This window comes from Dromaius novaehollandiae, chromosome 4 (assembly GCF_036370855.1).
Source record: "Dromaius novaehollandiae isolate bDroNov1 chromosome 4, bDroNov1.hap1, whole genome shotgun sequence".
In the NCBI taxonomy this organism is placed as follows: Eukaryota; Metazoa; Chordata; class Aves; order Casuariiformes; family Dromaiidae; genus Dromaius; species Dromaius novaehollandiae.
The window spans coordinates 59,920,589-59,941,180 of NC_088101.1; the positions used below are offsets into that span (position 1 = coordinate 59,920,589).

The following is a 20,592-nucleotide window of genomic DNA, read 5'->3' on the forward strand; positions in this document are numbered from 1 at the left end:
TAGACTATCCATACACCTGGATCAACACACCCTGCTGTAGCTGTTCACTTTTGTTTACAGAATAAAATAAAAATAAAATAAAGCCAAGACATAAGGGACTGTAGAAGGAAAAATGGAAAGCTGGGGGCTCAGTGCAAAACCAGGGCTCACTCCACACAAAGTCAAAATGCGGCTGTTAGGGGCTCCCAGCTCCCACACTTTAAACAGAACTTGAATTCTCTAGTATCTTTGGCTGTCCTCAAATGGAAATTTTTGATTAATAAATGAATAAATTATTTACTGACAGCATTTTGCTCAACTTCAGCCAAATGAAACCCTCATTTTATTAACCTCTACCAGACACGTAAGGATTTTGTAACACAGATATATGAACTAAGTGACTGAGTGGATGATCTATCTCAAGCATACTTTGAAGTCTATTAATCTACAAATGAGCTAAGACTGCATCTGTTCCAGGACAGTTTGGATGACTTCCTTTTCCTCCTAGCCAAAGTGCACGAGCATAGTTAGGTCCAGGAAACAAGCCACCAGATTTGCTGTCCTGTTACATTTTTCTTATTTCCTGTTGTCTTTTCTTTCTGGAGCATAAATGAAAACCTCCTTTCCCTCAATCTGCCATTCTGATGAGTCCAAGGAAAGTAGGGAGACCACAGCTTATACCTTTCTTGCCAGGTCACCTCTCTGATGTCAGTATGAATTAAAAAAAAAAGAGAACACGCTCAAAAAAAGTAGGTGGATATGTAACAAACTGTGGCTCTCAACTACTACCAAATATAACATACCACATGTGACATTGATACTCAGTACATGAAAGAAAGCAGCAGCAGTGACTGAATATGTGCTTGTACCAACAGGTTTGGACAACACATGCCCATTCCACCCATGCTCCCAGCCTGTTCAGAAGCCATATAGCTGCCTGCATGCTGTGCCTGCAGTAACATATGTGCTGCCTCTTGTATCACCACACTGCTCTGCAGACCTGCCTTTTGCCAAGTTTGGAGAGGCAGCACGTGTTACGTTAGACAGAACGCTGCATGCAGACACCTACAAGGAGGACAATATGGTATCACAGTCACTGGTGTTACATGCTTCCCTTACATGCATCCCTTCACCCTGGGCAATACAGATACAGGTACAGAAATATATGTACAGACTAAGTGACTTGCAGTGAACTCTTACTATGCATAGCAGAAGCCCTGCAAACAGCACCTCTGCAACTGAAGAAAAGTAAAATGGAACTAACACATAGGCTAACATTTTTCAGACTGATTTTCAGGTTCACATCTTTTCTATATTTGTTAGTAAGAAGCACATGCATAGTCTCTAGGTAGAAGCTAAGGCACAACATGAAATAGTTATAAACACAATCAACGCACTGATATTTTTGGAAGTTAACTCTAACCGAACTCCTTGTGGAAATAGGTGGTAGACATACTATTCCTGGAACAATGAGTCCTGGATCTGCCACAGCTAATACATTCTCAGTACTTTTGGGTTTATCTCTTCTGAAATGCTTCTCACGCCTTTAGAAAATACTCTGAAAATGTATTATACTTTTTAAGTTGTTCATGCATCAGTTCAAAACTTGAAGGTATTTATTCTGACTTTGCTCGTCATTCTTCCCAGTATATCATGCAAAGCCAAAGAAGCACCAGGACACCCACAACATGCAATTTTCAAAAGACGTACAGAAATTATTGTGGAAATGGTTTCTAACCATCCGTTCCTGTGACACAACAAAAGAAGGGCTCAACTGATTCCTTGCTGTGGCCAGCAGGGTGTGCCTCTTGCTCACGCAAAGCAAGCAGTACCATCTGGCAGCAAAACCAGCATAACCACAAGCAGATTTTTAATGCAGTGCTGTGATTCATGTGTCCACCTGTCAGCATCTCCTCTTTGATCTCATACAGAATACTTGCGTTGCCTGCCAACAAAATATCAAATGTCTGCAGTCACTAGTACTTGCATAGCATAATAGTAATAAAAAACTTTGTGTTTTTATCTGATTAATAAATTAGCTAATTGAATCGAAGATTTTACAACACTACATATTTCCTCCTGTGTCAGGAGTTGTATCTTCTCCGGGCTCTCAGAAGGCTACAGATAGGCTCCCATGAGATGTACACAGAAAGATATTCTGATATGAGGCAATTCAATACGACAGCATGGATAATTCCAGTAACGTTGCTTTCTGACTTTTCAGCTAACAACAAACAGGTGCATAAGATGTAGGCAAGAACACCACATTCTTTATGTTTCATGAAGATACTTACCTTTTCAGCCTAACCACACACTCCTGTACATACATCTGCTTGATTTCTACCTTAACATTACTGTTAAAGCCCTGACTATGGGGTGTATTTTATTAGGGTTACTGCATCCTCAAAGGCAGCAGTATGTTGAATTGGAGCCTTAAGGTAAACTCCATAAAAGTGGTAGAGGACACATTTAAGCATTTTCTATGGTACTGAATAGGATGTTTGAACCTTGAAACACTGGACAAGCACTGGTGCTGTAGTTAAAAAATAAAAGAGAGAGAGAGAGAGAGAGAGAGAGAGAGAGAGAGAGAGAGAGAGAGAGAGAGAGAGAGAGAGAGAGATGACTGACTAAATGGGCAAATTTCCAGTGGTCTGGCTCTGAAAACTACAAGGAGAGAAGCAAAATGTAGTAAACATGACCTCCTCCAGAGAAAACAAAGAGTATTTTGTTGATGATATGAAATATGCTGGAACTTGACTATCAGCCCAGCAGCACCTCACATACAAAGCCCAAGTCTCTTAGCACACAGCACAAATATATGAAGGGATACAAATAATGGGAAAAATGCATGGCTATCAGTGGGACCAGTCTGAATTCACACCTTCCATGAGTGTGTATTGCCCCACAGACCTCGCAAAATCCACCTGACCCCTATGAACTTTCAGCTTCTCTGAGAACAGAGAAAGGACACATCATGCACACAGGTTGTTTCATGTCTTACCGTTTTCCTCGTGGCAATATTCCTGTCCTGCAATGCTGCACCTCCGGAAAACCATCTTATTTTCAGTGAGAGTTCCAGTCTTGTCAGAGAAGATATACTGAATCTGGCCAAGGTCTTCAGCAATATTCAGTGCTCGACACTGAATAGTAGAGTCTGTCTTCTCATGGTAAAAATCAATGTCATTCTGGATTAAATAAATTTGTCCCAATTTGACAATTTCAATTGAAACATAGAGAGAAATTGGGATCAAGACCTGTCAAAATAAAACATGAGAATTAAATGAAACCAAGCTCCTTGACCAGTTACAAACTTGAAGCAACTCCCGTGAAGCCGAAGGGTTACTCCAAGGATACAAATAAGAACATAATATGGCCCATGTTCAAAACAGACCAGAGTTACCTGTAATAAAATGATCATTGTCCAAAACATATTGAACCCTGCTAATGTTGGAGGAATCAATTTCCCATCCGGCTCAGGGATGTTAAAAAAGGGTATTTCCGAATACGTACTTAACCAAATTCCATGGCCTTGAAAACAAGAACAGGATAAAGTGAATCACTTTTATGTAGACTGCACCATGTTTCAGGGTCATGGTGTTAGCTGTTCTATTCTGCAGTTACCTCTAAGCCTTTAAATAATCATTTTTTTTCTCTCGAGCTTTTCCTCCAGGGGAACCCCATTTAAATTAATTCAATGCACTCATGAATAAGTGTTTTATTGCATTCCTATCAATAGCACATCTATACAGCATATATCAAAACTAAAAGAATACTAGTTATACTTGCTAAACACTTCAAAAAAATAATTTTCAAAAACTCTGGCAATGAATTGTCTTATCTTTGCTTGTCCAGGTTTCACGTAATCTGTAATAGGCACATCATCAGGTCCTAACCATCCTAACCAGTTTATGGCTCTGTGAAATAAATATTGGCATGTAAGAGATTCTGTGTAAATCACAAGATTAGTTTACGGTAGGAAACTTAAAACTCAACAGCAAAAGCAGTTTCCATTAACACATACTGTGATTCCAGTGCATAAGACATTTTTATTAAGTGTGGTCTGAAGAAGGTTTTTTTAAAACATCTTTTAAATAGCTTTTTGATTTGTCATAAAATTTAGCTTGTTCAGATTTCAGTACTCAAGCCTACTTTCTAATCAACCCCTAAAATACCAAATCCTTACAACTCTACTCAAAGTAGGCCTCTCCCTACAATATTGCACACATATTTCATTTTACTTTAAAAATCCTAAGAAAAGTTATGAGTTCTGCAGAGCATTTAGTGAGGGAAGAAGGAAATGAACTGGAGAAACGGGCTCCAGACCTAAGAACTTTCACCAGAAATATACCCCTTGACTATACTGCAGATTAAACATGACAATATGAACTCAAACCTGACAGCATCCCCAACTGCTAGGGAAGGGCAGTTTCTGTGAAGGGCAGTTAAAATGAATCAGCCCCAAAATAAAACAGTAAGAACTGCAGGATGAAAGAGTAAAATAGCAGGAGTTTACAGATTCTTGCTTACCTATTGCCCCAGTTAAACAAATTAAAATTAGAAGCAGAACACACCAAAGGATGTCAGTGTTCACTTTCCTTTCCAATTTACTGCGTTTGTAATGTGGGCCACTGTTGTTCAGCAAGGCTTTGGTTTCATGACCTGTAACCACAACACAGGTTGAAATCCTCTGCTAGCAGGTATCAGAACTAAAATATATTGCTAAAGCTCTGGGAAACTGGGTGTTTCTATTAACTAGTATTTGAACGAAGATTCCAAACGTAAGCAAAGTAACTAACAGCTCCTACATAATATGAAGTAATTCTGTCCTAAAGAAAATGACAAGATAAATCAAGATCTTGTCTATACATTATCTCATATTGTTAATAAGATTCCTTCCTACAGCAACAATCATATTCTTGATATTTTCTATATTATTTCTAATATTATTTTCTACAACATTCTGCACCTGCATTATAATTATCTGACTGAATATATAACATTGGTTAGCCTTAAAATACCTGCCCTTTGATACAGAGTACCAAATAACAGCATAAACTTCAATTCTGGACCAGAAAAAACTCCTAAAAAGGCCACAGATCTCCATGTCCCTTTCAAAATTTGGATTTGCCACTGCAGCTAACAACAGCGGAAGAAAAGGACCTGTTCACACAGAATGGAACTGGCCTCTCATGAATAATCAGACATATCAGCTCTTTACATTTTTAAACTAGAAACAAGCTTAACGCATTCCATAACTTAATGCATTCCTAATCCTTTGAGCTACAGCTGCCTTATGCTGGATTCAAGTTAGACATCTCGGGGAAAAGAAAAGATACTTCCCTTTGTATGACACAGTTTCTTAGGGCAGGTAACTTAATCTTGTTTGCAAGGTAATCTGTGAAAGCCGGGGTGGTTCACTAACCTGCATATACCACAATGCCTACAATGGCTTCTGTGTTTCTTACTGTGCATCCTCGAAGCAGTAAGTTCTCCTTGCTGAGGCCCACTCGTTCCTTGTTTGAGTGCTCACTGAAAAGACAGCACATTACCTTGGTTTACTCTTCAAGTCCATAGGACTCCACCAATTACCAGTCAAACTTTGGAAAGGCAGACAGTCTAGACAGTCTTTTTCCCAGAGGCTGCTAGTCACTGGGTGCTATTCTGACACTCCTGGCTGGACTTTTCAAAAGAATGGGGCACTTGGCATGCTGATTGCCTTTGAAAACCTAGTTACGTAGGCAACTATAGTAAAATTTCTATATGTTTACAAGTCTGGGGTTTGCTAGCTGGCATATCAGAAGCAGGCAACACAGATGAAATGAGCCCAGGACAAACAGCGAGTCTCAAAGCAGCTGACTCCTATTTGGATTGCCAACATCAGACAAATTCAAGCACAATTCAGAATCCCATTTTAAAATATTGTGCGCATGGTCACCCTCCCATGGCATACTTTCAGGGCAGGTGAGACCACTGTTACTCAGGGTTTTTCTTAGAGATCACGCTTTATGTAGGTGGGCTTTTTTTTTCCATATTTCTAACGTATCATTGCCCACTATGAAGACAGTAGACAATACACCCCTCAAAAATTGAAAATTGGCCACTCTGTGAAATAGTATTTTATTTTCCTACTGTCTATAGGAAAATCATAGACTCCTAAGAATAAAAGAGACAGATGAGAAACTTAGATCAAAAGGAGTTCAGTCAAGTCACTGAGGGTTACACAGAACAAGTCAAAGCAGGGGTGGAAGCCAGTCCTTCCCATTTCCAATACTGAGCAATGCAGCTCGTCCAACCACGCAGTGGTCCAGACTGAATATTAAGGACATAATTACTGTGAAGATATCACACATCATTAACAACAGATTTAAAATAGCCATTTCAAATAAGGAATACACAATTGCAAAGTAGCTTGAACTAAGATGTTGAAAATATTCAATTAAAAAAAAAAGTACTAGCGAGCTTCCGCAGTTTACAACCTGCTATTTGGAAAGCCCTTTATGGAGCTCTATCTGCTTGGCTGCACTCAGAAACGTAGTGATGCAAACTGACAAAAAAGAAAATACATGTTGTAATTATTTTTTAAAGTGAACATTACAAGCTCTCTGAAAATCAGTATGAACATCAAAGCAAATGACATTAGTTTAAAGAGCCACCAAACTTACTTACATAAAGCCTCGGAAATGACTGAGGTCATTGTTAGGACTTTCACATTCTATTCTACTGGAAAAATTTTCTGGATGAATTTCAGAGACCTAAAGCCATAGAAAAAAACAGAGAACTCAAACCATATGTGAAGGAACTTAGAAACTTCATAAATTCACAGGTGCGGATATCACTAACAATTTGGCTTCAAATTTGTGAGTTGCTGATCTCAGCATATCTACGACCCAGGGTAAATCAGACTTACAGGGCATGCAAGGACTTTCCATTAAATACCAAACCTTGGCAAGTATCAGCTGAGTTGCTGATATCTTGGGAACACTGAAGAGGAGAAAATGGTGGGAAGTGATGAAGAAGTAAAAAACATGCAGTAAGAACATATGAAAAGCAGAGATTTCCTATATATATATATATATTTTTTTATGATGAGGAAAAAATAGACACTGACTTCTCTGTAAGAAGAACTGCTTCCAAACTGTGTTGTTTCTGATTCCATGACCAAGTTGCTACCTGTGCTAACACAAAGAAAGTTTTTCAGGTAGAGCTTTTTAATGATGATTGAGCCTTACCAATACTGAAGAAATGGTTGTTATGAAAGACTAGAAGTGTATGTTGTGAATGAAGAGCAGGGGAGCTCCTCAGTAAAGAGAAATGGCAAGTGACGCAAACATTCTTATTAATAAAGAATGAAACCTGACAAGAAGTAAGGAAAAAGCTGAAGGCCCTTGGTTTTGGAATCACTGCATACCTGCAATTGCAGTTGAAATTAATAGGATATAAGTATAGTCAGGATATGTGGAAATGTAGCCTCTGGTGTAACAGAACTTTTTCCGAGTTGAACGCCTTCCACTAACTCTTTGGAAAGTCAGTTTTCTGCTCTTTAAAAAAAAAGAGCAGCCAATTTAAGGTTTCAAACTCCAAGCCCAAGTCTATAAGTCTCAGTCTTAACTAAAAACACCTTCTATGTAATTACAGGTCACCTAGAAGACTATATTCCCATAAATGGGTGACTTCACATGAGGAGAATAACAACTGTGGGCTAAAACACAACCCCATAAATAGAATTTGAAACTCAGAAAGCATAACATTTTATTATTAGCACACACCTAGCTGGTGTGATAAAAAAAATTTTTGCTATATTTTGCTGCATTGATTTGTTGCACTGTACTAAGTCATGAACAGTCCTAGACAGATATCTTCAATCTCTTTGTAAATGTCATTAACTAACAGTGAAAGACCTTCTCCACTAATCTTCCTCTTGCTTATTTGTACAGGAAGTGCAAAATTTCTGTAAAATGTACAACAGTGCATTGATTAATGTTTCTCATGCATTTGCATTGTGCAACGATTACACAAAAAAGAGAACAAAGAATATAAGGATTACCCCAAAAAGGAAGCAAAATTACCAAAGCAGTTGATTCTTCTCTGCATTCTGGAAACCATCTCTAGACACATATTTCTGGTGAAACCATATTATTTTTGATGCACAACTAAACCATCTGACTTGGTCAGATGTTCCTCAACAGCAGCGAAGTAGCTGGTAGGAGCTTCTTGCAATATGAGAAAAAGCAACCACAAAACCTCTGGGTGCAGCCCATGATAGGCATAGGCATGTCTACTGTACGTCAATAAAAAACAGAGGTGACTAAAACTACATCCAAAAGGAGGTATCATGGTATGGGCACTTGGCTCTTCCTGGGCCAGAAGAAATTTATAGTCTAGTCTTCATTTGTAATCTTAACTTCTTCAGAGTAAATACTGGAAGTAAAAGATTTTGTCCCTTACTTCTTGAGACACTTTGCTATGGTTCCCAGCACAAAAGAGAAGCTTTTCTACAGCAGAATAAAAGCCACTTGGATTCTGTGAAAAGGTCTCTAAAGAAGCACCAAAAAGAAAGGTGAACAGACAGACAGTAAAGATGGAACTCGAATGAGGTAGCTGCAAGTGATGATTTCTGTATCAGCCTCTCTCCACTGGAACGAGGAGGGAGGCAGCTTCCCAAGGCCAGACTTGCTGTTTTGGCTGCATTGTGCTTCTGACAGTCAATATGGTTCGATTATATGGCATCGGAAGGGGGTGCACAGCCAAGGTGGAAGAGGAAAACTGGCAACTCTTTTTATCAACCTGGCAGAAAAGGACAGCACTTTCGCCTCCACTAGCTTTGAGGATGCTGCAGCCAGGACTGGATTCAGTCACTGGCCACATGAGCTAAGAAGTCAACAGTGTGGTTCTGTGGCCTCTCTTTTAACACGAAACGCTCACCGCTCACAGTGACTTAGTGCTAATGATATTTTGGCTTTTCCACCCCTGTAGATTTATGCATGGTTTGGCTAACCATATGAGGTATGGAAGGAAAAGGAGATTAATCCCTTCTTCACAGGAAACAACTTCTGAGTCTCTTGAAAGCAGCAGAGCAATGTCAACTTATTCACTAAATAGCTCAGTATCCTCAGAGAGTAGATCCACAGTTGTTTGGGGTGTTTCTCTAGGAACGCCAAGGTGGCTGGAGACACTGTTCTGTGCCTTGTTACCAGCTCTGTTATCTATGAGGCCTCTTGAGTTACCTCCCTAAATTCTTTCCTGTTGTCATATAAGCACTTCAAAAAGATTGTGCTATTCTAAGTCACCAGAAAATAATATTTGACTAAGAAGGTTTCAGCTCCTGTTTCATGCTTCAATTTTGCCTCGCCTTCTCTTAAAAGAATCCCAAGTGCAAGAAAAGCTGCTTCACTGATAACCTTTGTTTGTGTTTCCACTTGCTCAGAGCCACAAAGAGGAAGGGAGATAACATTCTTACAAGTAGGTTGGGTCTTCTTGGCCCTTCTCTTTAGAAATCCCTTAATTAGATTTAGTTTCTTCCTATTTCTCTGAGATGCTTACAAAACCTGGTTATGCAAGTAGATAGCTGAGAGGGCAGGTTGTCAGCTAACTATTGCACACAGCACTGCTCAGTCTGAGTTTGTGCAGATGGAGCCTCTGGTTGGACCTGAGCTATCAGGAGGTTGGAGGTGTGCAAAGTTGACCGGGCCTCTATATTCACAATCTATCCAGTTCCAATGAGAAGACCCTAGAATGATAAGAATTTTTGTCTATTTGAGGGCAAAAATGAACAATTGTTGATGGTGAAGAAATCATCGCTTTTTTAGGCAGTATGACTCTTCCTAGCATTTTGGTGCAAGTTTTCTGGAAACAGAGGAAGTGGTCTGTTTCTTGAGTGAGGCCGAAATCAAATCTTAGAAGCATGAGCTGGTGTGAGATCAGAGCCATCTCAGTGTGATGGCCTATAGAGGCATTTGAATTTTGGCTTGCCTAATGATATGTATCTACACAGAGATCAAATAGGTCTTTCAATCAGAAAGTAATATGACAGGAGAAAAAAAAAAGAATGTATGTCTCTGTAAGGGGATAAGAAACACCATTCTTCATAGACATCACATCATGGCTTTGGTCTTACCACACTCCTAAGTATCAGAGGAGTCTTCACAGGAAGGTACTCCTCCTGACCTCCTCATCACTGCTGACAATGCAGAGTTTTTGTTATTTTACCTCCGGAGGACTAAACAGTCTGTCCTTACAGACAGCACCAAGTCCTCTCTGCTGTTGCGTTCAGTGTGGTCTGCTTCAGCATCAGAACTCAGTACTAGATGTGCTGAAGACTGCACAAAAGTCAGGGTTTCTTTTTTTTTTGACACCATTTTCTTTGTGCCTGTCTCCAGTATTTTGTCTACTAGAATTAATACTAAATAAGGTTGGTTTGTCTGATATTAAAACAATGGTAGACACGTCTTCAGGACCTGAAATGGCTTTTATGAATTGCTTATAAAGCTCTAATCATGTGATTTCCATGTTGGAAAAGCAAAGATCCACTGAGTTTCCACTACCACTTGCTGTGTGGAAAACTGCCGAGACCCAGTGATGTTCAATCTCCAAAGGGAAGACGACCCAGTTAACGTTGTTCACAGCAAGCTTGTTGCAGAAAATCAGAAAGGTTCCAAAGGTTTTAGAAATCCTTGAAGGAACAGAGTTAGAGCTAAAAGTACACTTGCAATAAGAAAAAACAATGAAAAAGAGAATATTGGGGCAGATAAGATAAGCAGCTCCATTCTAAAAAATTCCAATTTCATCCCCATGAAATGGTAAGTCACCAGTGACTTACTAATATATAACTGAGTATTTTTACTGGCTTGTGTCACTTGAAATAGGGCTTTCTTATTCTGGGATAAGTAAGCTCACAGAGATTTGCTCCAAAATAACTCTAGACACAAACTAAAACTATGGTATCTGGTTAGTTTGCTTTAGATGGGGATTGCTGACCTACCAAGAACTAGGTAATCTAGAGAGCTGGGGGGTATTTTAGTTGACCATCTGGCATGTTGACTTTCTTAATCCAACAGAAATGCACAATTATCACCTGCTCTGAACATCCTCTCACCACCTGCCTCTGCTTTAGGTTGGTTTCTCCATCAAGGCCTGCTGTTTCAATATAACAGATTCCATCCAGGTCAGTAGAATATAACAGCACCATGTCAGCAGGAATGATTTCATTACGTGAAAGCCGGATGAAGTCCCCAACATTGACATTTTTCCAGTGCTCCTCTATGTATTTCTTCTCTTTTCTAAAATACATACAAAATAATTAAAAAAACCCCATAAACTGAAAGCTCAGAGAAACACAGTGTGCTAGAAGATGACTATAACAGTTAATCTGTGCTTTCAAGTCATAAAAAAAACTCAAGACAAGTATAATTACAAATAATCAGCACCTGGAACCCAACCCTGTCTTCTTGGGAATTGCATTCCAGTCACCCTCAAAGAATTACTTTATCTCCATTTGAAATTCAGGCCACTTGCTTCCTGTATTTTTATTACTCCCAGAAAGAAAGTAGTGTTTTAAAAATTTCTCTTTGGGTGACGTTTTGTTGCAACTATGCAAACAAAAACATCAAATCTTTTTCCCTTCTGATAAGGCCTTTAAAAGCCAGATGTCTGGTCTCCCAATATGATGAACACGTACCAGGAAGCAAAGAATATTCAATCACTTCACCAATACTCTCAACAAATACTCATATTTACAGGCTTTTAAAATATCCCTTCCATTATTTTTGAACATAAGGTAGCAAGACCCTATAACATGTAGAGAAGGCATTAAGAGCTCAGGCCCCTAAGCATTCAGAGTTTGAATTCCTTATTATTGTTATGAAATATCTGGATGTGATATACATAAGTTTGAGCTATCTTCAATTTTCAATTTATAGCTGCTGTCCTGCCCTCAGCTGTCACAAAAAAATCTTCCTTTTATGTAATCACAGCAGTTTATTGCAAACACAATTAGATTTAGAGTGGTAAATAGGATGCAAGGTAACGAGCAACGAGGAGTGCTTCAATTAGCTAGAGGCACGCAGCACTGCAATATGGGTGTTAGGACACACACAGTTGCTCTTGCAAATACTGTACGTGTCTGGCTGCAGTACATTTTTGGTACCAATTACAGACTAATCCTAAAGCTATGTTTAAAGAGAGGAGCATGTATTCTCCACATTCCTGGTTTCTCAGTCATCCAGACTGGAGTATAGTCTGGGCTGTGCTATGGGCTGTCTTCCACCTCGTGCTTCCTATCCTGGGTCTCGTCCTGGCACGGCTGAGAAGCACACTTGCATCGGGGAGCTGGCACGCACCTGCGTTCCACAGTATAGACATAGGCTAACAAACTGAGCAGTATGGTAGTTTTACGCAGACTGGCATTGGCATACTGGCTTTAATCAAAGTGCTAGCTATGTAAAATGCTCCTGATAAACACTCAAATACAAATAGATACTTCCAATAAGAAAGAAAACAACAGAAAAATATTTCTTATGCTATGCCTTGCACCCATACCTTTCCGACCTGCATTATCTGACAGTACCCCCTTAGAAAACGCTTCTCTACAAAAAGAAGGCACAAAGACCACACAATTAACAAGTGTTTTGATGACAATTTCTCTCGTGAAGATAAAGTGAAGGTGGTTAAACTGCTTTCAACGTGCAAGCGAAGCAGAACCAGGAAGCAATAAAAGCTAATATAAAATTAATCCAACTTGAACCATTTATTTGCTTCCTTCTAAAGATGCTCATCATTGGTTTTCTAAGCAGATGGAAAATTGGCACAATGGAAAGCATGTAAAATTTAATTAAGGCAACAGTCATGTTTATGACGAGACAGATGGATTCAAAAACATTACAAGAATTTACATTTTATACCAATACATTCCCTTAAAATAAGGGAAAATAAGAGCTGGAAGAAAGATTCTTACAACAAATTAACCAAAAAAAAGCCTTAAAAGACCTAAATATCGAGGTAAAGAGGAAAAAGGATGGAAGATTTGTAGAAGCAGGATGTGATTCACATATGAAAGGTATCACTCAAGCCTTCATCAAACTGAGCTCAGTCTTACTTTCCCTCTGCCATTGCTTCTATATACCTACAAAGGTGCTCACACAGTAAAGCAATTTAGGGAACTGCACCAGCTGAAAATTAATAATCTGTTTTGTTTAGAAATACTTTTCAGGTATTGGAAACTACATCAGCATAAAGTTATGTGTAGTCCAATCTACCCCGCGCTAAGAAGCAAAGCGAGTCCAAGGAGAGCATAAGACCCACTGGCACAGAGCGCCCTGGCCACTCCGTAACAGCCCCTTCACCTCGCTCTTCCAGTGTGACGGCAAGGACTTCAGAATCAGGCCCAGCAGGGAACTGGGAGACATTTACTTTCATGTCCACCTTGTATCTAGAAGAGTTAGAGAAAGAATGGAAATGGAAAGGTAAGCAAGGCAAAATAAGCTCATAAAGAAAGGATTAACACTAGATATAGTAATACAGATCTGGACCTGACAGGATGAAGGAAAAAGAAAAAAAAAGAGAGAAAGAGAAGACACTGATAAAATCTAAAGTGAAAGCTGCAGTTTTCTGCCACTGACTTCTACAGTAATTTTTCAAAGTGTTAAAACTTTGGAATCTGCAAAACCACAGAAATATTCAGAAGTAGTATTTTGCAACAAAGCAACCTTTTGATTTATCCTTGAAGTAATTATTGACTAGAGATTAAAAAGAGAATAACATATATATTTTCACATCCCTAGATTTCTTCTTATGACCACGTGTCGTACTGAGAATTATGAAGACCAGCTTGTCTATGCTGCCAGCGTCGAGAACTACCCCTCAGCAGATGGCAAAGATTTCTCCTTAAAATCACTACCTATTTAATAAATGTGGGACTGAGAGTACATGATGCTTCTTCTTCTTTTTTTACTGTCTGCACTTGGACAAGTCTAACTTTCTTCTTCCTAGACTAGGGACTGGGACAGGAAAGGGAGAATAATGGTAAGGAAGAACCTTCTGGAAAGAACTATTCTTGCTTAATTGCATAAAGAAAAATTGTATATTAAATTATACCCGCCTTTCACATATATACAATGATTTGCATACAAATGCATTTGTAAAGGATGGTAATTGTAACACATCTACATCCAACGCTTTGAATGAAACAGAAATATACTCGAGAGGCCAGCGCGAGAGGGAAGAAGGGGAGAAGGTGGTACTGGCCAGCATAGTCATCCTCCTCCCTTCTGCTGTGGCTGCGGCCAGATCACGCACACATTCTTCATCCAGCTCAGTGCCAAGCCAGCTAGCAAGTTTAACAGCTTTTAGTAATAACACAATGGGAGAATAAATGGGTATTTTCTGTCATCATCACCTCAACACAGCTTTAACGAAATGGGACAAACTATATGATTTTAAGAGATACTTAAACAAACAGAAGTGCATCTTACTTTGTGATTCATGGCTATTTAAATAAACTCACACTGCTTTAAATGATAACTTTTTAAAAAGACAGGAGGACTTGAATAACTAAGAATTCAAAGTTGTAGCAACAATTGCATACTTAACACGTTTTTACTGTTCATTGATATGTTTTCTTATCCCGCAAGGGAAAGATGAGACAGAAGAAAAATACACTTAAGCAACTCTATCTTATTTTCTCACATTTTCAAGACAGAAATAAGCTTGTCTGGAAAGAGCAACCTCAGCCTCTGTGTATTTAAGGCCAAGTACGATAATTCTGATATGAAATGAACAAATTCCAGTCTTGGATATAAAACCCCCAGAAGTAGCAAGTTGAAAACTCTGAAACTATGATTGTCTTCGACTGTTGTAAAGAAAAAGAAATAAGGGGAAAAAAACAGATTTGGTAAAAAGCACAGAAAACTAGCATGTAGTTGCTTGGATGGATTTATCAAGGCACTGAGACTGGTATGTTTTGTCATGGACAACATAGCACAGTGAAACTGGTATTTATTACGAACACTAACTTTTTATAACAGCAAGGCTCACAAGAGTTCAAGAAGTGAGGACCACCAGTCTTCCTCAAAATGGTTAATGCAAATCATCTTCAGCTACCAGTGGGAGGCCCACCAATTTTCAAGCATGACAACTATTGCTTAGTTATGCTGAGATAACAAGAAGATCTATTTTAGTGGGCACTTGTCTCAGTAGCTATGTAGACAGCAGTATCTAACGCATAAGTAAAATTACGCAAAGACAACATGCACAAGGTATATAACATGTCAAGATGAAAAAATATTGTAAGAAAATAACTGGAAATTGTATTCAATACTACCTAGTTCTTCAGCAGGTTTAGAATTGATATGAATATGCTTGATTAAACATATGCACTGGAAGAGTCATTCAAATTTCTAAGGGATTCTCATTAAACTGACTAAGAAATTCTGAATCCTAATGTGGGATTAATCACGTTTAAGATAAATCAGCTCATACACAATGAACAATCATTTATGTACCAGTAAGCTTTAATTCTCCTAAACCGCGCCTCCAAAAATCCAAATTATACAATATAAAATAATTCATCATGAAGAAATTAAGAAGAAAAATAAGTTACAAAAACTACATATTTACAGACATAAGAAGACATTTTTACAGATGACTAATATGGGCACTGCATATTTCACAACATTTTGGGAGAAGGAACCAAAACAGAAAAGAAAATCAGTAATCAATTCTGTTTCATTGACATTGATATGAGATTGCACAAAGAGTCACTAACACACAGAATAATCAGGAATATGGATATTGCATACTCCAGCTTTCTGGCATAGAATTTTTTCAGGGTAGGTGACACAATTCATAGCAGAAATAATCCAGCTTCTCTCTTAAGCCTTCTTTGCAGACATGAAAAATAAACCACTTCTCTTTCCTAATAGCTCAATTATTTTCTTGTTTCAAGCTCAAATTTTTACAGGTTGAATAAAACATTTCTGGGAAAGCTGCTGAAAATATCAGGCATTTGTGCTCGCAAAAAAAAAAAGCCATTTGTTTTCTCTTTGATTATATAAAATGATAGTCCAGATTATTTCTACAGTTATGAACTAGCTCTTAAAATACCAACAAAACATGTCAAAGGCTAGAAACTAGAGATTATATCTTCCGAGTAACATCACAATATACTTAATAGTTATGCAGTACTAGATTGTAATCTTGCTGCATGTGCTGATTATGGTCAGTGTGTTGCCTTCACTAGGAAAGGCGCGTCTTTAACAAATTTGATAAGGTCTGAGCAGTAACACACAGTATGTGTGAAGTCCTAGACTACATTTTAAGCTCCTCTCTTTTCATTAAAGTGCCTAGCTGCCAATCTGTTCTCTCCTACAGGTGCTATTATCTGTACTGGCTATTACAGTAAATGAAAAGGTTTTTTTTTTTCAAATATACTTGTTTCCCTGCATGACTACAAAGCATGCAAGACAGGAAAAGGGTCCACTATAGAGAGACTTTCATTTATCCTTTATAGCTGCATTTTACAGACTTTGAGCGAGTGCCACAACACCTTTTTAGACAGGCATAGAAGAAAAAAAAAAAAAGAGATGTGGGCAGCACTGACACACATGAAAAACAGTTTTTTGCCAGTTAATTTAGAATGTGCCCAGTTTGCTTTCCTGCTTTTTTATTATTCATGCATAATAACTGTCTAATCAGCAAACCTGCAGTCCAGTACCGTAGAACAGACACTAACATCTGTACCAAACTATGTCATGCATTCAAATGAAAATAATAACATTCTGTTTGGCAGAATTTTATTTCATGATGAGTACATCCTGATAGCATTAATGAGCTTCATTAATATAAAATGATAAATTAGTAACCCTTGGATTTCTATGATCCCTACAGTGATTTTTAACTAAAAATATGCCTCTCAAAACAAATGATCTGTTTGTACAAAAAATTGAACTAGTCAAACTATCTTGGTACAGTACAAACTCATGCATCAACACTATTGCTTCAACTAAAGAATAAATTATTTCTGTGAAGTTTACACTAATGTGATATCCATTTAACTAAACTGGTGTTCAAGACTCAACTAGGCAAGTCCCTGAGTAACCTGATCTAACTAGACCTGCTTTGAGCAGGGCTGGACTAGATGACCTACAGAGGCTTCTTCCAACTAAAACCATTCTGTGATTCTATGAGTATTCAGAAAGTAAATCAGAAGATTTTTCAACAGCTTTTCCACACATGCTCATAATCACTTTAATAACAACAAGCGAAAAAGATTGTTGTCCCTTACCTGCTATACACTTTGGTTAGTAAGTTGTTTATCCGTTTATCCATTTTGTATTTTGAGTAGTCTTCCAGACCATCCTTCACCGCAGTAACTGTGAGAACCACTACTAGAGGTAGCATTGTAATTTCTTTCTGGAAGGCTTCCACCATAGGAACCCAGTTTAGAACAACTAAAAACAGGAAATACAAATTGGCAACTCTGAAACAAAGAACAAATGTAGGAGTTAGCTATGCTAGCAGAGAGATACCCTTACTCCCCCACTCAATGCTATATAGAAACTTAAGCTGGCAGTAATTCCTCTCTTCCCCACCCCATTTACAATTTAAGAACAAAGTATCTAAAGTCCTGATTTCAGTCTCTAGCCAAAATATATTTGGCTGGATGGTTGCTGAATATGCATGATCAGCAGATGCAGAAACCAAGGATTTTCCTTTATTTCTAGCCCTCCCACCAGGTCTACATATGTCTCCCAGTGAGGCTTTGGTGAACTTGAACTCTCTCAAATTTCCAGGACTTTTAACCTGAATTTTACTATCTTCTGGGGGAGGTACCTTATTTTCAAGAGGGAGCCATCCTGTTACCTTCCTGCATAACCTTCCAAATCAGCAGTGCTCCCAGCAGAAGGAGGATGAAAAAGCTGGCCACAGGGTAAGAAGTGACAGAAGAGGAGGAATACATTTGGAGGAAATGAGCTGAAAATCCTACTGCAGATTGCTGTGTGTCAGTTCTTTAAGAAGAAGGAATACTTCAATAACCCAAAGAGTTGAATGGAGGGCAATGACACAAGCTATGAAGAAAAGAATTAGCCCAAGACTGATATTCAAGAGACTTTGGCCAAATAACAAATGTTTTCAGAAGTGACAGGCAGGTCAGGAAAGAAGAACTTAAAAAAATACTCATCTATATATTAACACACATATTTAAATAAAAGGATTCCAATTCAGAAGAATTCCACATTCAAAATACAACAGCTCATTACCTGTGAAATTGCTCAAATAAATTCCGCGGTATAAAATTCAATACAGTATACTTAGTAGTCCGTATTCTGTTGTTCATGTACAGCTTTGATACCTTTTCATACTCTTCCTCAAAATGTCCCAAACAAGGTATCACTATCCTATGTTTGCCGATGGTTTTTGATGATTGATAGCACTTGTTACTTGAATTGCTGCTGTTGCTACCTTCTCTGCCTTCTGTAGACATCAGTCGCTGCCAACGGTATCGGGCCCAGCGGACAGCATCTGCCATTGTGCCTGAAAGGTTCTGTAACCCAAGGAGTGTCCTCTATCTAGAAACATGTTGAAATATGGCAAGTTATGCAATATTCTGCAAAAGCTTTTTAACTAAAAAGTCAAAGTTACAGTTTTGAAGAAGCCTAGGAAAAAAGTCATTTACATATTTTGATTTTAAAAAGAACAGACAGTTAATAGCTTATGTGAGGTTAGGAATTTTTGCTTCAGTGGTCTAGTGGTCTTTACATAAGTTGAATGTATCTGAATTTCACCCTCTCTTTCAGGATCTTAAAGCTGATTACTCTGTTTAAAATGCACAGTACTTTTGTCAGTGTTTTATAAAAGAAAACAAATCTGACTCGAATATTCTCTGCTATTAATTACAGACTTGAGTCAATTTTTTTCCCAATAAAGAGCTTTCATTTTCCTATTTTACATTATCAGAGGCACAAAAAATATAGTTTAAATTTGTACTGATTTCTGAAATTGTATGTACTAAAGCATGCATTGTAGCAGCACTTGAGGCTTGAGAAATCCAAATGAGAATGTTATGCATGGTTATATAATGACTGCTAAAGTAAATGATACTGGGCAATTTTACTTAGAAAATTAGGTCTGGATAAAAATGTCTTATCTACTGCAAGAGAGTACTCTTTCATACACGCTTTTATATTAACTATGAGGTGAGGCATTCTTCAGTCTTTCTAAAATCCCTATTTAGGCAATAAACTACTCAGTTACTTTTACAGCTCTCAATAGTCAGTATGTTACATCACAGTAATGCCTTACACAGATTTAAGACTTGACTCTTGTAGTTCTCTACCGTCTACAACAAACCTGACAATCCAACAGTAAAGAACTGCTCTGGGACTGCAGTATTGCTTCTTTTACCTACCATAAGATTTGTTCACACAAATGAATTTTGAAAAAACTCTATGCTAAAAGAATACTTGCCACAACTGGTTTCTCTAGTTTTATGTTTCTATTAAGTTCCCAATTCTGGCAGATGTTTCTGTGTGTGGACATGCAGCAAATTTCCATCTACCCTTAGGTGTCTCAGAGATATGGCCCTTATATCTTAAGAATGATATATTATAGAAAATAACAGCTTTGCACTTTATTTGTAATATTTCTCTTCTGTTAAAGCCTGAACTGTCTTACAGCAATCTAACTTTCCCAAAGCAACAATAAAGACCACAAGTTGCATTCCCCAAAACTGAAACATCACACAAGATTCAGACACCATCTATCATAACTTACCTGAGTTTTGGTTCCTTTTCCACCACATAAGCTCTATTTCTACATCAACCATACAATAACACCTCAGGAAAACAGCCTGTCCTCCATTTTCTTGTGCTGTAGTATGGTGAAACAAGCTGCTAATTCTGCAAAGAGCATCATTCTGGAAGGAGTGCTTATCTCAGTCCTTGCTGATGATTGATGGCCTTTATTAAACCTGAGTCAGCAGCACAGCAAGAGGCATCTGAGTACAGCCTCACAACATAGGCAAGGCATTGCCAGTGAACAGCACTAAGCAGCTTTCATGGTCAGAAAACCCTCTTCCTACTGAATCAGAGAAGTCATGAGAATTCTTGTCAGCTGAGGGAGGAGAGAGAAATTCCACTGCAGTATTTCTTCTCTCTTCACCTTAGATAAGTTCTAGCAATCTATTCAGGAATTTATGTTTTCCTAAAGGAAGCTAAAGTTCATAGGTACAGGTGATACTCAATTTATCAAACACTCACTATAGTCAGAAAAGCACTTTTAGGCACATGAGCCATTCTTTAATAGAAGCTCAAAACTACATGAAAATTTTTATAATTAATAGTTGAAACACTTTTTGCAAGTACTTCTTCCAAGGAGAGCTCATCTTATATTTATATAAAACTATAACTTGTTTGAGCTCAAAATCATTTAATCAGTGCAGCTACTTCTGTCTGAAGATTACTTTCTTACTATCTTACTAACTGCATATACTATAGCAAAAGATCAGCACAGTAAAATTTGCACGTTTGGTAGACTATATATAGTAGGCAAGCCCTATGCCAAGTTACACTACTGTTCTATGTCCCATTTTCAGATTTGCATATTCTGCCAAATATTTGGTCT

The 20,592-nt window shown here is 38.1% G+C and overlaps 1 protein-coding gene across 15 annotated transcripts in view; it reads right to left on the reverse strand.

Annotated features, from left to right (window-relative positions):
- ATP10D (ATPase phospholipid transporting 10D (putative)) overlaps positions 1–20,592 on the reverse strand; it is a 57,837-nt gene that overhangs the window by 28,737 nt on the left and 8,508 nt on the right. For 13 of the 15 annotated variants that reach the window (XR_010389080.1, XR_010389079.1, XR_010389078.1 and 10 more), the window contains 8 exons: positions 18,231–18,539; positions 17,255–17,449; positions 11,051–11,255; positions 6,646–6,731; positions 5,402–5,508; positions 4,507–4,638; positions 3,380–3,507; positions 2,981–3,233 (listed from right to left, as the gene is read on the reverse strand). Coding sequence is in view for 12 of the 15 variants with exons in the window: in XM_064511193.1 (XP_064367263.1) it covers positions 2,981–3,233; positions 3,380–3,507; positions 4,507–4,638; positions 5,402–5,508; positions 6,646–6,731; positions 11,051–11,255; positions 17,255–17,449; positions 18,231–18,499 (1,375 nt within the window). In the remaining 3 variants the exon portion in view is untranslated. Of the gene's footprint in view, positions 1–2,980; positions 3,234–3,379; positions 3,508–4,506; positions 4,639–5,401; positions 5,509–6,645; positions 6,732–11,050; positions 11,256–17,254; positions 17,450–18,230; positions 18,540–20,592 lie in introns of those variants that run through there. The other 2 variants (XM_026093562.2, XM_064511195.1) reach the window with 2 other exon arrangements.